Source organism: Tupaia chinensis, unplaced genomic scaffold (assembly GCF_000334495.1).
Source record: "Tupaia chinensis unplaced genomic scaffold, TupChi_1.0 Scaffold000465_1, whole genome shotgun sequence".
In the NCBI taxonomy this organism is placed as follows: Eukaryota; Metazoa; Chordata; class Mammalia; order Scandentia; family Tupaiidae; genus Tupaia; species Tupaia belangeri.
In genome coordinates, this window is record NW_006159974.1 from 1,083,059 (window position 1) to 1,099,028 (window position 15,970).

Sequence of the window (15,970 nt, forward strand, 5' to 3'; positions counted from 1 at the left end):
TGTAGGGAAGGCGATTAAAAAGAAAAGAAAAAGGAAGGAAGGAAAGAACAGAACAGAACAGAACAGAACAGAACAGAACGCATTTTCCACCAACCTTGATTTTTGACTTCAGCAAATTCCTTGTTGTATTCTTCGAGGGTTTCCCTAAGTTTCTGGTTCTCTGTTTCAATATCATGCAGGCGCTGCACTTTGAGCTGGAGCTGCTGCCCAAGATCCAGAGCTGGCACCGGATCTGCACAACAGGAAAACACACGTTACCCTACTCTGGACACAAACATGCTACGGATATGGTGCCCCAGAGGCTCAAAGCAGGTCTCCTGGGGTGCCCAGGAAGTCAGCCTCTGGCAGACTTCCAAGAGGCCAATCTCAAGTCGTCTGTGGTCTCACCTCCTTCAACAAAGGCCCCCTGACTGGCCGACAGTGCTTCTTTGCTGCTTCACAAAAGAAGGACTCACTCCAGAGTGCTCAACTTGTGAAAATGGGGTGGGATAGCAATGGGATTCACTGGCATTTACTGATTGCGTTGGCTGGCACAACACTAATGATTTTCATCCTTTGATCTGATAAGAAAAGAAATCCCTGTGGCAGCAGCAAGGGACGGGGCCCCAGGAAAATCAGCCAGATACCTAGAGTGGTGCCTGGAGGATGGACGGTTCATGAGTGGGTGTCTATAATTTACAGTTTCCAATCATTTTAAGAGGCTGAAAATAACACCTGAGACTCTGAGAACATCACACACTTCAGAGAACACTTTGATGGACTTTTTTCATTTAAGCCTTGCAACAGTTAGGAGAAAGAGAGGGGAGACTTGTACCACACTCCTTTCCCAGAAGCAGAAACTCAAGCTCAGGGAAGGTAAGTGACTCACTCAAGGTGACCCAGCAGCAGGATAATGGGCAGAGAATGCAAACCAGTGACTATGAACTCCAAGTGATCTATCCTTTACAAGGAAGGTTGCCCAATAAAGCAAAGGAAACAAACACCTGGGCTTTATAAGAACCCATTCTCTTTTAGGACAGGATCACCCTTTATCGCACTCCTCTTTTACTAATGAAGGATGTTCGGAAGTCGAGGTTAGCAGCTGCTAATATGCAGACTGGAGAAGCACAGCTGGGAACTAGCATGACCACTGTCATAGGCTAGAGAGTCAGCCAGTCAGGAGGCCACCGTAGTCCGGATCATAACACAAAGAGTGGAGAGCCACACAAGCAGAACAGCATTTGGGCTAGTTATGTGAAGTCTGGAGGCTAATTCAATGTGATATCTGCCTTCAGATTTACTTATAACAAACTGGATTAAAAAAAAAAAAAACCACAACACTGGATTTAAACCAAAATTAGAGAGTGCAGGTGAGGAATTTATGATACTGACTCTTGGCCATTACCATTAATTCAGCACACATTAAATGTACTTCTGCGTTAGCTTGATCTTTACTTTTCCTTCTATGAAAAGGCAATTACAGGGAACTAGCAGTTAGCGTAATGGCTATGTCGCTGGACTCCCACGTAGTCGACCGCGATTCGCGTCTCGGACCCGGTGGCTTAAATCTCACGCTGGGCGTGTGTGCGTGCGTGCCCAAGATCCCGAGAGGAGAATGGAGGAGAAGGGATTGCGGCGTGACCATCCCCCCTGGGGGGTGATTTCTCGCTTTCTGTCTCTATGTCTGTCTCTGTCTGTCTGGCGAGCGCACGCGCCCTATAGCGAAAACCTCTCCAAAAAAAAAAAAGGCAATTACAGCCCACCTGCTGGGCAGCAGTGGGCCCCTTCCTTGGAATTCTCTGGCTCCATCAGGACAGAGAAATACCCAAGTCTACTGGACTTAGAAAGATTATTGAATATATTCCTGGTCTGGGCGCCAGTATCACTTATGAGATGGCTGCAGAGATTTAGTCTCCTGCCGAGGAATGCTAAACACCGAGTACCGCAGATCAACAGGGTATATATTCAAGAGCTCACTTAATTTTCAAATGCCAGAGCCATTAATTTTACAGACCACCCTTGGTTCCTAGAAACCAGGGCTTGGTCTACTCCGCCTTGGTTAGCGCGTCTGCCAGGAGCCAGGAGCTCTTGGAGATGCCAATGTCTTTGCAGAGTTTACAAAATGCAGGCACTGGGATGTGTCGGGCACGGCATCTGCAAATCCTGTACGCTGGGGTTTAATGCCCATGCCGTCCATCACACAAAACTCCTGGCTGCTGGGCATTCATTCTGTGTGTATACAGAGTTTATGACCCCATCACTTGCTTGTTTATGGCTTTTCATTATTATTTTAATCAGCATTGAAATATTTATGTTAAATTAGATTTTAAAAGCTATTTTGGGGAGACAGTTCTTTGTAAGCAGAGGGAATAACATAAAAAAAAGAATTCTTCAAAACATTCCAGGTGCATTTTTTTTTTTTTTTTAATTTCAGTATCTTCCCAGGGTACCTTGCCAACCTTCCCCCCTATCTTTTTGGCCTAATGCTGGACAAATGGTCTGAAGGACATGAACAGTATACCCTCAGCCTCATTCATATAGAACTACGATTTGAACTTGATAACAAGGTCAGGGAAGGAGGGGCAAGAAGGTGAACCATTGTGCTTGCATTCTATTACCATTCATTCATGTAGGCTTTCTAGCACAATTGTCAGTACTAATTATACAGTGAATGTGCTTACCAGAGTCACAGAGAGAGACAGAGAAAGTAAGAAATCACCCCCTGGGGGGTGGTCATGCCTCAATCCCTTCTCCTCTATTCTCCTTTTGGGATTTTTGGGCATGTATGCACACATGGCATGGCCAGTATGAATTTCAAGCCACCGGGTCTGGGACTCGAACTGTGATCCATCACGTAGGAATCCAGTGCCTTAACCACTACGCCACCTGCTGGCCCCAGTATAAACTATTTTTAAAGAGCTAAGCTGGTAAATGGCCCCCTTTCTCTAAAATTTCTGTCCAATACTGTTTTCAATCTATTCCTTTAAAAGGTAAGGACTCACTATGTCTGTTTCAAATAAAAAATAACTTCCCTCATGCGATTCAGCCAGGAATCTAGTGACATATAAAAATAACATGTATACTATTGAATGAATAGTAACTGGACCTTTAGACAAATTTTCAGTTATATAGTAAATGAAAATTCTGGCATGCTCATAATTATTCATTATGGCATGTATATTTAATTTAACACAATTAAAGGTTAATGCCTAAGTAGCAAAACTGGTCACAGAATAAAGAATGAGCTGAATGTTCAAACATCTCTACGCATTAAACTTCAAACTTTACTACAGTAACAGTTGAATGACTAAATGCCTAGAGCATTTGAATATTGTTTTGGGATATGTAAAAGGCATTGCTAAAGTACCTCTTAGGCTTAATTTTTATTACTTGTATTAAAGGAACAGCTAATTACCACATGACAATATAATGACTCTAGCATGTTTGGGCTAGAGACCAAAACAATGAATTTCAGCATGCCAAACCCCAACCTGCATGTTAATCTGGGGAAATCATAGCTTTTTGTCTTGTTAATGATTTCCAATGCCATTTAAACCTCACACAAGTATTGTTAGGTCTTATTCCGCACGTCAGAAGCCTCCAATCTCAGCAGCTCAATTAGGGAATTGTCTGGGGGAGGCGAGAGAACACACCCATATGAGAAACAGGAACACGCAAAGTCCTATAAACCCCCACTTCCCAATCGTCTCCAATTCAACCTCCTTTTTTTGCCGACACCATCCACCCAATATGACACACACACTTAAAAAGTATTTTACAATCACCTAAATAGTTAATTCCTAAAACATGCTGAGATATTAAAAAGCTCATTACGTAACCTAAGACTCAAACAACCTCATTATAACAAACAATAATAATACCTGTATTTATCTGGCACCTTCTTGTAAGCATAGGTACCATTATCTCATTAATTCAAACCACCACAGTTAGGGCTGGGGGAGGTGCTCTGCATCTCACCCATGAACAGGGAGAGGAAAGAAGTCGGCCAGACCAACAGGTCTGCAAAAATCCTAATTAAGAATTCTGCTGCCTGAACCAGCAGCTAGCTAAGCTATACTGTCTCCTCAAGTACTAATTTAATAAGTATTTGCTAAAGAACTACTCGTCGCAGGAAAGGCTCAGGTTAGACACTGGGATGGACACGGGACCAAGTCAGCAGGGACTGGCCTCATCGTAAAGAGAAACCATGTGCCAAAATAGCAAAGGTTAAAGCAAGAGAGGAAATGCTGAAGGTTGGATGCACAGACCACTCCTAGAGAGAGAAACTGGAAAAAGTTTAGTTGTTGTCACAGGAGAGGTGACACTTAAAGGTGATACCTTACGTCCTCTAAAGGACACACAGATTTTAGACCTGTGAAGACTGGGGCCAGTCAGTTGATGGGTGATGCAGCAGACGAACATCTGGGAGCAGGAGTATGTGGCATGGCTAACAGAATAATTCTGCTTGACTGTCAGCAGCTCATCTGCACATCCTATGCATCAGTGCTGTTCCAGGTGCTGAGGGGACACAGCATGAACAAGACAAATCTTTGCTCTCAAGTCTTGACATTTCAGGCAAATAGAGAGATAGACAAAAAGGAAATCCAAATCAAACACTTTCGAGTACTGCCATGTGTGCAGAGAGGAAACAGAATGTAGAGACTCAGAGTCATGGGGAGGGAGGGACGTAGGTTCTAGAGACAAGAGAGCAGGGCAAGCTTCTCCAAGGAGGTGCACTGGGACTGAGGTCTCAACGGTTAAGAGGAGACATGGTGAGGATTCACTCAAGGCAGTGGTAACAGCCTGTGGAACAGTTCAGAGGTAGGTGTGAATGTGGTATATTCATTCAAGACACAGAGAAAGGCTGGCATGGCCACAGGAGGGAAGAAGAGGGGTCAGAGAGAAGAGGTCTGTGCTCAAGAACTTAAAGAAAAACAAAATGGTAAGGGGAGAAATAGAAGACTTTTGTAAGGAAGAATCAAATTGAATTCTAGGGCTGAAACTATAATGTCTGAAATGAGTCAGAGGAAGAGTTTGGATTCCATTGTGCTCCTGTCAAGAAGCATCAGAAGAAAAAGATTCCTGCAAGATGAGCCACTGAGGCATGAGGGGGAAAAAAACAAAAACAAAAACAAAAAACTTGCAGCATTTTGAACCACAAAATGGTGTGCTGGTTTCCTTCCTCTTTATAAATGCCAGACAGCATGTGCACATGTGAGTGACAGAACATGCGGGCACATCCTCCAAACTGGGACTGGACTAACTGCAATAGGGTGAAACTCCACAGTGCACAAAAAAACTACAAAGAAGGCCTAACTTGACCAACTCCCAGAGTTTGAGGGTTGGGAGAATTTTAGTTAGAACCAATCAGAGCCTTGTTGAAGGGCAAGGTCACTCAATGTATTCACTGCTGAAATGGAGGACTAAAGAGGAAAGCCTGATGCAGAACACCCAAAAAAGCTAAAACAAAACAAAACAAAGGAGTTAGAATGATCGAGCTGATCTGCATGTTATTTAAATGCCTACCCAAACAACCATAACATTTTTAAAAGAGAGAGCAGTATCTGGGGGCCAGCAGCAGGTAGTGTGGTGGTTAAGACACTGGATTCCCACATAGCTGACCACGGTTCAAATCCTGGATCTGGTGGCTTGCAAAATCATGCTGGGTGCATGTGCGTGTGTGCCCAAAATCCCGAGAGGAGAATGGAGGAGAAGGGACTGTGGCGTGGCCATCCTCCCTGAGGGCAGTTTCTCACTTTCCCTTTCTCTGTCCCTCTCTGGTGAGCACATGCATCCTATGGCAAAAACCTAAAAAAAGGAGGAAGGTCCAATACCCAGCAAAAAGCCAGAATCCATGTACCTCTGAGGTGGGCCTAGCCCTGCCCCTTTTAACCGGAAAGCCTCTGCCCCAAACCTCTCCTTCTGGCCCAACACTCAGTGAAAAGCCAGGTAGGGCGGTCTCTACCTTCTTTCTGTCTCTCTCCCTGTCCCTTTCTCTCAAAAATGTTCTCGTGTGTGTGTGTGTTAAAAATCTGTAGGTGCTGTCTCTTGTCTCTGACCTCTCTTTTCTCTTACAAATTTCAGAATTCATGTGCATCTGAGTGGACCTAGCACTGTCCTTTTTGCGCGGCATGCTAGCGCGCCACATGGTTCTCATTTTTTTTGCCTTTAAAAAAAAATTCCACTTTTTATTGTTTTGTTTTAAGTGTGTGTGTGTTTTTTGTCTTTTGCTTTGTTTTGTCTTTCCTCCTTTGTTTCCATTCTTTTACCCGGCTTTCTCACATTGCTTCTCACCTTCCACACATTGAGTGCCTAGGCAGGTCTAGGTGCACAGTAGTGAAACATCTGAATACTTTTAGGGTCATAGAAAACCTCAACCCCCACTGAACGGCTACAGAAAGAGATAAACTCATCTTTATAAATCTAAATTCAAATCCCTTTCTGTTGATACCACATTGCAAAACACAGGAGTAGAAAAGAAATAGACAAAGAAGTAACTCACAGTAAAGCATATGAACTTATAGTATCAGAAGTCTCGAGAAAATTAACCAAATGTGATTATACCACCAAAGGACTAAAAATCAGAGAAGACCGTCTGTAAAGTGGGTAGCTGGATAAACACAGAGCTGCAGTGAGCACAGCTCATCTACTGCCACACACCTCTGAATTCTTCGTTGAAACCCTATAGCTCAGCCCAGGTGCCCCTATTTCCTTGAAACTGTGAGGCCTTTGTAATAGCCAGTTTCATTGACAAAAGTGCAGGTTGCTTGGTGAGGATCAGGGAAATGGAACCGCAGAACTATTGCTGGTCATCTCCTTCTGCACACCTCTCACACTCACAATTAACTCTAAGAAGGTAATAAGTAACGTACAATCCATCAGGTAGAAGCACAAGAAATATGGGAAATTAAGAAAATATCTTTCCCCCAACGAGAAAGAACAGTCCTTCATCAACCACAGACAGTACAATGGAACTCGTGGAAATGTCAGATAAAGAATTTAGGATATTCATAGTGAACTCCAGACAATGAACTCCAGAAGATGCAGGTGCAGGAGAAAAGAGACAATGAGTTCCACGAGGTGAGGAAGTTCTTCCATGATCTAAAAGAGATACACATCATAAAAAAGAATCAAATGAAACTGTTAGAGATGAAGGCTATAATACAGAAAATCAAAATATCGCTTGAAAGTATTTAAAGCACATTAGATCATGCAGAAGACCAAATCTCAAATGACTGTAGACCTCTGTCAGAAAATCAGTCAATTCAGACAGAAAACAAAAACAAAAATCGCTAATGATTTTATACCTAACAAAAAATATCTGTTAAAAGTAAGGGTTAGGGGGAGCCAGCAGTTAGCGTAATGGCTATGTCGCTGGACTCCCCCGTAGTCGACCACGGTTCGTGTCCCGGACCCGGTGGCTTAAAACTCACGCCGGGCACGTGTGCGTGCGTGCCCAAGATCCCGAGAGGAGAATGGAGGAGAAGGGATTGCGGCGTGACCATCCCCCCTGGGGGGTGATTTCTCACTTTCTGTCTCTATGTCTCTCTCTGTCTGTCTGGCGAGCGCACGCGCCCTACAGTGAAAATCTCTCCAAAAAAAAAAAAGTAAGGGTTAGGTAGAAGCTGTTTTTTCTCAGAAGAACAAAAGCTGTGAGAATTCACTGAAAGTGTACCTGCACCATAACATGTTAAAGAGACTGGGCCACATGGCAGGCCCAGTTAGGACCCTGGATGGACTTGGACAGGCTGAGTGTGGTGGTACACACCTGTCGTTGTGGCTAACTGGGGGCCGGAGAAGATGATCATAATGGTGAGACTCTGTCAAGCGTGCCTGTCTCTGTTTGTTATTCTCTCTCTCCCCTTCCTCCTAGTGTTCATGTATATGTGTACCCTACATATAAAAACAAAACAAAACAAAAATAGTAAAAGAAAAGCCTATAGCTTGAAAGATGATGTGATTGTGGAAACCTGGAGCTACACAAAGGAATAAACAACACTGAAAATGGTAACTATATAGGTAAAAATAAAATACTATTTTCTCCTTTTTAATTTCTTTCAAAGATAATTACCTAAAGCAAAAGTAGTAATGATGCATTATTGGGTTCCAAAATATATAGAAGTAAAAGAATATATGTATACAAGAGGGAGAAGATCAAAGTGTACTGTAAGATTCTTACATTGTATGTAAAATGGTACAATAGTATTTGAAGGTACAGTGTGAGATGTTAGAGATGATTACTTTATACCCTAAAGTAACCACAAGAAAATAAAGAGTTGAAACTAGTTAAGATTATTGCGGCAATATTAAAAAATAATCAAAAGAGGGACCAGTAGATGGTGTAATAGTTACATCGCTGGACTCCCATGTAGTCGACCAGGCTCAAGTTCTGGACCTGGGGGCTTAAACTCACACCAGGCGTGTGTCCGTGCATGCCCAAAATCCAGACAGGAGAATGGAGAAGAAGGGACTGTGGTGTGGCCATTCCCCCTGAGGGATAATTTCTCACTTTCTCTGTCTCTCTGGAGAGTGTATACACCCTATGGCAAAAATCCCTCTCTAAAAAACCCAAACAAACGGGACCAGCAGTTAGCGTACTGGCTATGTCGCTGGACTCCCACATAGTGGACTGTGGTTCGAGTCCCGGACCTGGCGGTTTAGACACACACCAGGCATGTGTGTGTGCGTGCCCAAAATCCCGAGAGGAGAATGGAGGAGAAGGGATTGTGGCATGGTCATCCCCCCCGGGGGGGTGATTTCTTGCTTTCTGTCTCTTGGTCTCTCTCTTTCTGGTGAGCGCACGCGCCCTATAGAAAACAAAACAAAACAAAACAAACAAACAAAAACCTCTCCAAAAAAAGAAAAAAACAAATAAACAAACAAAAACACAAAGCAAAAGAAAGTATGGAAAATTCAACAATGAAATGGGATAAAACAAACAGAAACAGTAATGTACTTATAATAAAATTAATCAAACAGGCCAGCAGAGGGCATAGTGATTAAGGTGCTGGACTCCCACGTGGCCTACTGCAGTTTGAGCCCTGGCCCTGATAGCTTGAAACTCACACCCGGTGCTTGTGCCTGCATACCCAAAGTCCTGAGAGGAGAAGGGACTGTGGCAGGGCCACTGGAGATGATTTCTCGCTTTCTGTCTCTCCAGTGAGCGCATGAACCCTATAGCAACAACCTCTTGGAGAGAGAGAGAAAAAAAAAATCAAACAAAAGAACTCATTTAAGATAAGGGAATAATAAAAATCATTAAATAAATTTAAATGAATCAAATTACTCAGAAGCTGTAACAACCCTAAAATTGTCAAAAAAAAAAAAAAGAAAACCCAAACCCTTCAAATATGTAAATCAGGCCTAGCCATAGTTGCACATATGTGAGCCACTCTTTGGGAGGTTGGAGGCTGTATGGGAGGCCTCATCACATTGAGTACAGTTGTACCCAACTGTATTCCTAGCAAATCAGGAAACTTGGGCAGGAAAATGACACAGCAAGACTGTCAAAATGACCTGTGTCTACTTCTCTCCCTACCCCTCTTTCTTTCTCTCCTTCTCTCATAAAGGAAAAAGCAAAAATATACAAATCAAAAACTGACAGAACTAAAAGGAGGAAAAGAGAAATCCACATGATAGCTAAAAATATTTCAAAACCCCTTTCACATTAATAGTGTAATTAGATTAAAATCATTATGGGTAGAAAATACTTGAAGAACACTATCAACCAACTTGAGCTGACTTTTCTAGAGTATACCATTCAACAACTACAGAATATGCATTCTCTTCAAGTGCACATGGAACATTCAACAATATAGAACACCATAAAGTAAATTTTGATAAATCTAAATGAACAAATACCACATAAAGTGGGCCAGCTGGTGGTGTGGTGGTTGAGGTGGCTAGATCCCACATAGTCAGGTGCATCGTTCAAGTCCCAGATCTGGTGGCTTAAGGGGCATGCCGGGCACATATGTGTGCATGCCCAGAATCCTGAGACAAGAGAGGAGGAGAGGGGATTACAGTGTGGCCGTCCTCTGCAAAGGGGTGCTTTCTCACTCTCCCTCTCTCTCTGGCAAATGCATGTGCCCTGTAACACATTAAACAGAAAACAGAAAAACAAAACAAAACAAAAAACACATAAAGTATGTTCTCTAACCGCATGGAATAAATAATAGTCTCAGACTCCACTTTAAGAAACTTGAAAAATAAGAGCAAATTAAACCCTATGTGCTAGTAAGCAAATAAAAACAGAAAGCAATAAAACCAAAAACAAGAAAGAGAGAAAGAGATAGAGAGATAAATTAATGCCAACAAAAAGCTGGTTCTTAAAAAAATGCATTGAGGGGACCAGCAGATGGCGTAACGGTTATATCACTGACTCCCACGTAGTCAACCGCAGTACAAGTCCCAAACCCAGTGGCTTAACACTCATGGCTGGGTGTGTGTGCGTGTGCACCAAAGATACCAATAGGAGAATGGAGGAGAAAGGATTGTGGTGTGGCCATCCGCCTGGGGATAATTTCTCACTTTCTGTCTCTCTGGCATGTGCCTGCCCCCTATAGTAAAAATTTCTCTCTTAAAAACAAAAAAAGAATGTATTAGGGGCTGGGGGGTGGCATGGTGGTGGAAGCGCTGAACTCCCACATGACTGGCTGTGGCTGGAGTCCTGGACCTGGCAGCCTGAAACTCATACTGGGGGCACCAGCAGATGGGGTAATGGCTATGTCGCTGGACTCCCATGTAGTCGACTGTGGTTTGAGTCCTAGAACCGGTGGCTTAAACTCATGCTGGGCGCATATGTGTGTGTGCCCAAGATTCCAGGAGGAAAATGGAGGAGAAGGGATTATGGCATGGCCACCCCCCCCCAGGTGGGGGTGTCTTGCTTTCTGTCTCTCTGCCTCTGTCTTTCTGGCAGAGAGCGCACATGCCCTATAACAAAAACCTCTCCAAAACCCCCCAAAAAAAAAAAAAAAAAAAAAAAAAAAAAAAAAAAAAAAAAAAAGGAAAGAAAAAAGAAAAAGAAACTCATGCTGGGTGCATGTGTGTGAGGGCCCAAAAGCCGGGAGGAGAGGATTGTGGCATGGCCATCCTCACTGGAGAGTGATTTCTTGCTTTCTTTCTCTCTTTCTCTCTAGTGAGTGCACATACCCTATAGCAAAACTCTCTCTTAAAAAAAAAAAAAAAAAAGAAAGAAAAAATTATTTGGCCAGCTAGTAGTATGGTGGTTAAAGGTGGCTGTATCCCACATGGCTGACTAACTTCATTCATGTCCCGAATTTGGTGGCTTAATAAACACTGGCAGCGTGCATATGCATGCCCAAAATCCTGAGAGAAGAATGGAGGAAATGGGACTGTGGTGTGGCCATCCCCCTTTAGGGAATGCTTTCTTACTAACCCCACCTCCACCCTCAACTCTCTGGTGAGGCAGGAAGCATGTGTCCTATCATAAATTAAAAAACAAACAAACAAATTATTAAAACTGATAAGCCTCTAGTCAAACTGATCAAGAAAACAACAACAAAAACACAGTAAAGCAAAGAGAAATCACAAATTCCAACAGCAGAAAATAAAGGACATATTACTATACATTCTACAGATATGTTTAAAAGATAATATGACAATAAATTCAATAAATTACATGAAATGAACCAGTCTTTGAAAAATGTTCAAATTACCAAACTGACTCAAGAAATTTTAAAGTCGTAATAATCCTGTATCTATTAAAGAAGTTAAATTTATAATTTAAAATCTTGCAACAAAGAAAATCCCAAGCTCAGATGGCTTTACTGGTGAACTATAGAAGTTTTAGAAAAAAATAACAGCAATCTTATATAAACCTTTCCGAAAATAGAGGAAGGGGGAGCACTTCTCAACTCATTTTATGAGACAAGCACAATCTTGTACCAAAACTCAATAAAGACATTAAAAAGAGAGAGAGAAAAAAACCCTTAAAAACCTACATTTTTATATTCCTCATAATTGTAAAGGTAAAAATCCTTAGTAAAATGTTAGCAAATTGAATCCAGCAAATCTAAAAAAGCGTACTATAACTAAGGAAGATTTATCCTAGGAATCAAGATTGGTTTAACGTTTAAAAATCAAACTATTTCACCATGTTAAGAGAATAAGAGAAAAATCAGATGATCATCTCAATAGATGCAGAAGAAACTCTTACACAATTCAATGCCCATTCATGAAAAAAAAAAAAACCTCTCAGCAATCTAGAAATAGATGGAAACTTCTTCAGCTTTATAAAGGGTGTTTCAAAAAAAAAATCTACAGCTAATGTCTGTAGAAGACAATGTACTCAATGTCTTCTCTCTCCACCTTTATTCAATACTGTACTACAGGTAGCCAGTGTAAAAAAAAAAAAAAAGAAAAGAAAAGAAAAGAAAAGGAATATACAATATCATAGAATAGAAATCTGTATGGATATAGAAACTTGAACGGCACTATAAAATTAACTTGACCTAACCAACATTTTTAGAAAATTCAATCCAACAACTGCAAGTACACATCCTCATCAAGGGCACATGGAACATTCAAGAGAGAACATCTTAGAGGAAATAAAACAAAACAAAACAAAAAACCATCCTTGAAAAAGTGAGTGTATAAAGTTCACAGATAAAACATTATACACAAATTATTACATTTCTATATAAGAGCAACAAACAATTGGAAAATAAAATGACAAGAGAAAATACTACATAGGGATAAAATGAATGACATATGTACTAGGTTTGCACAATGGAACTGTAGAATATTACTGAGAGAAATTAAAGATGACCTAAACAAATAAACAATGTCTGAATTGGAAGACTCAATAGAGTTGTCCAATTTTCTCAAACTGATCTACAGATATAGCTGAATCCTGACCCAAATCAGGAAAGGCTTATTTGTAAAAACCAACAAATGGAGTCTAAAATTTATATAAAACACAACTAGCCAAAACAATTTTGAAAAGAAACTCAAAGATAAAAGACTTATACTACCTGAATTCAAGACTATTAAGCTACAGTAATTGGAAAAGTGTGATATTTCATAAAGACAGACATACAAATCAATGAAATGAAATAGAGGATTCAGAGAAAGATTCACACATACTACCAATGTCCAACAATATTCAACTCTTACTTCATACCACACATAAAAATTAACTTAAAATGTACCTTAGGGCTAAAGGTAAAAGACAATTTAGTTTTTTAAAGAAACAAACAAACAAAATGCAGATGAAAGAATTACAACTTTGGGTAGGCAAGAACTGGGGCCAGCAGGTGGCATGGTTGTTAAAGCACTATGTTCCCCACACAGCCGACCATGGTTTGAGTCCTGGACTGGCGGCTTGAAAATCACCCTGGGTGTGTGTGTGTGTATATGCCCAAAATCCCAAGAAGAGAATGAAGAAGGAACTGTAGCATGGCCATCCTCCCTGGTGGGTTTCTTACCTAGGGGAAATAAAACAAACAAGACATACTCTCTGTTTTTCTCTGGTAAGTGTACATAATTTATGGCAAAAACCTAAAAAAAAAAAAGTAATGATAAAGTTAAAAAAAAAAAAACAAGAAAAGTTAAAAAAATTATTAAAATAAAAAACTTCTGCTCTTCAAATAACAAAGTGGGAGAAGCTATATGAGATAAATACATTTGACAATAGACTTATGTACAACACATTAAATATCTGCATCTCAGTAAATCAAATAATCTTTAAAAATAAGTAAAAGATTGAAACACTTTTTAAATGAAGATTTATGAATGACCAAAAAACACATATATGAATATTCAGCATCTTTAATCATCACAAAAATACAAATTAAAGTCACAGAGAAATAGTTGATGCAATCATCAGAATATCTAAAATTAGATAACACAAAATGATGAAGAGAACCTGGAGCAACTAGAACTTTTCTGTGTTCCTTGTGGGGAGATAAAATGATACTACTTTGAAAAACAGTTTGATATTTTCTCTCTCTCTTTTTTTTTTTTTTGAGAGGTTTTTGCTATAGGGCACATATGCTCTCCAGAAAGACAGAGACAGACAGAAAGCGAGAAATCACCCCCCCAGGGGGGATAGCCACAGCACAATCCCTTCTCCTCCATCCTTCTCTTGGTATCTTGAGCATGATGCACACGTGCCCGGGGTGAGTTTAAGCCACCAGATCCGGGTCTAGAACTGTAGTCGACTACATGGGAGTACAGCGACATAGCCATTATGTCAATTGCTGGTCTCCAGTTTTGTATCTTTTTTTTTATCAAGTTAAATGTGTAGCAATTGCATGATCTATGAATTCTAGTTCTAGGTATGTGCTTAAGAGAAATGAAAACATATGCCCACTTAAAAACTATCCATAAATGTTTACATCAGGCTTAGTCATAACAGCCACAAACTGGAGACCATTCAAATGTCCATCAAAGATGGACAGATATGAAGCTATTATAGATCTATACAATGGAATATCATTCAACGATAAAAAAGAAAAAGACTATTAATACCTTCACTAATATAGATGAATTCCAAAAACACTTATGAGAAATGAAAGAAGCTACATGTAGGAGTACCAAATGACTCCACTTATATGAAACTCCAGAAACAAAACCTAATCTATAGTAACGGAAAGCAGATCAGTGGTCACTGAGTTTAGGATCATCAAAAGGAAGCTAGTGAGGTGATAGAACCATTCTGCATCTTAATTATGAAGGTGGCTACACTATAAAACTGTACACATAGAAGGTGTACATTTTGTTGTATGTAGTCATACTTCAAGAAACTAGGCTTAAAATATTTTTTAAAGAGTTTCTTTTTGTTTGTTTGTTTGCCATAAGGTATGTGCTCTCATTGGAGAGAGACACAGACAGAGATAGTGAGGAAAAGTGAGAAGTCATCCCCTAGGGTGCCACAATCCCTCTCCTCCATTCTCTTCCTGGGATTTTGGACACACATGCCTGGTGTGATTTTCAAGGACTCAAAAACCACCAGGTCCAGGACTTGAACAGTAGTCAACCATGTAGGAGTCCAACACCTTAACCACTATGCCACCTACTGGTCCTCCAAATATCATTTTTAGGGACAGCCAAAAGTATTTTGTACTGCTAATAAAATTAAAAATTGAAGTTCTTTTTTACTCTATTTTTAGTATGTGATTTACAATGTATCCAATACACTACTATAATTATATCTATCTATCTATCTATCTATCTATCTATCTATCTATATATATATCATAGATAAGTAAATAAAAATATGCTGGGAGTATAATTTTCAAAAGATTTTTTTACTGTTGGGGTACATGAACAAAAGTAGTTTGGAGATCATTGACTGAAACAGACTCATCTGGCTGCTATGCAAAGGATGGACTTGAGGATGTAAAGTGAAGGTATTAGCCCAGTGAGACAAGAGATAATGGCAGCTTGAAAGAGGATGGCAGAGACAGCGGTGATGAGAAGAGGTCAAATTTAAGTTGCCTTGTAGAGGTGAGGTATCCAGAACTTACTGACATATTAGCCATCAGGTGTGAGGGGAAGAAAGAAACCCAAGCTGACTGTGCATCTGTGGTCAAAGCAGCTCATGAATAGTGAAGCCATTACTGTCCTGGGTGGGCCTGGGATTGAGGGTGGCAATGGTTCTCTGTGGCCATGTGGAGCTTTATGACTGATTTTTGTTTTTCAGCTTATTATTTATTTATTTCTTCCATGAACAAGAGAGACAGACAGGTATCCCCTTAGAGTCCTTCAGGCCACAATCTACCCTCAGCTTCAGCTACCCCCAGATTATAGGCACGTGTGTGCCCAGGGTACTTGGGAAGGTCTCTGAACGTGAACCTGGAACTTTCTATGAAGGTCACCATTGTAGAACACTGCATTTTATTGCTCTGACGCCATCCAGCTCATTATCCCCACATATGGAGTTTTATGTCAGCTAGGGGAACATTAATGGACAAAAGGACAAGGCTACAAAGAGATTCCTGCAACCCTCCAATACTGAGTCCCAGCA

The 15,970-nt window shown here is 40.7% G+C and overlaps 1 protein-coding gene across 2 annotated transcripts in view; it reads right to left on the reverse strand.

The window, feature by feature from the left end:
• The window catches only part of CUX1 (cut like homeobox 1), a gene marked incomplete at its 5' end in the record, with an annotated part of 362,656 nt that overhangs the window by 183,709 nt on the left and 162,977 nt on the right, over positions 1-15,970 (reverse strand). For both annotated transcript variants that reach the window (XM_014590579.1, XM_014590578.1), the window contains 1 exon segment: positions 95-232. In XM_014590579.1, coding sequence (XP_014446065.1) covers positions 95-232 — 138 coding nt within the window.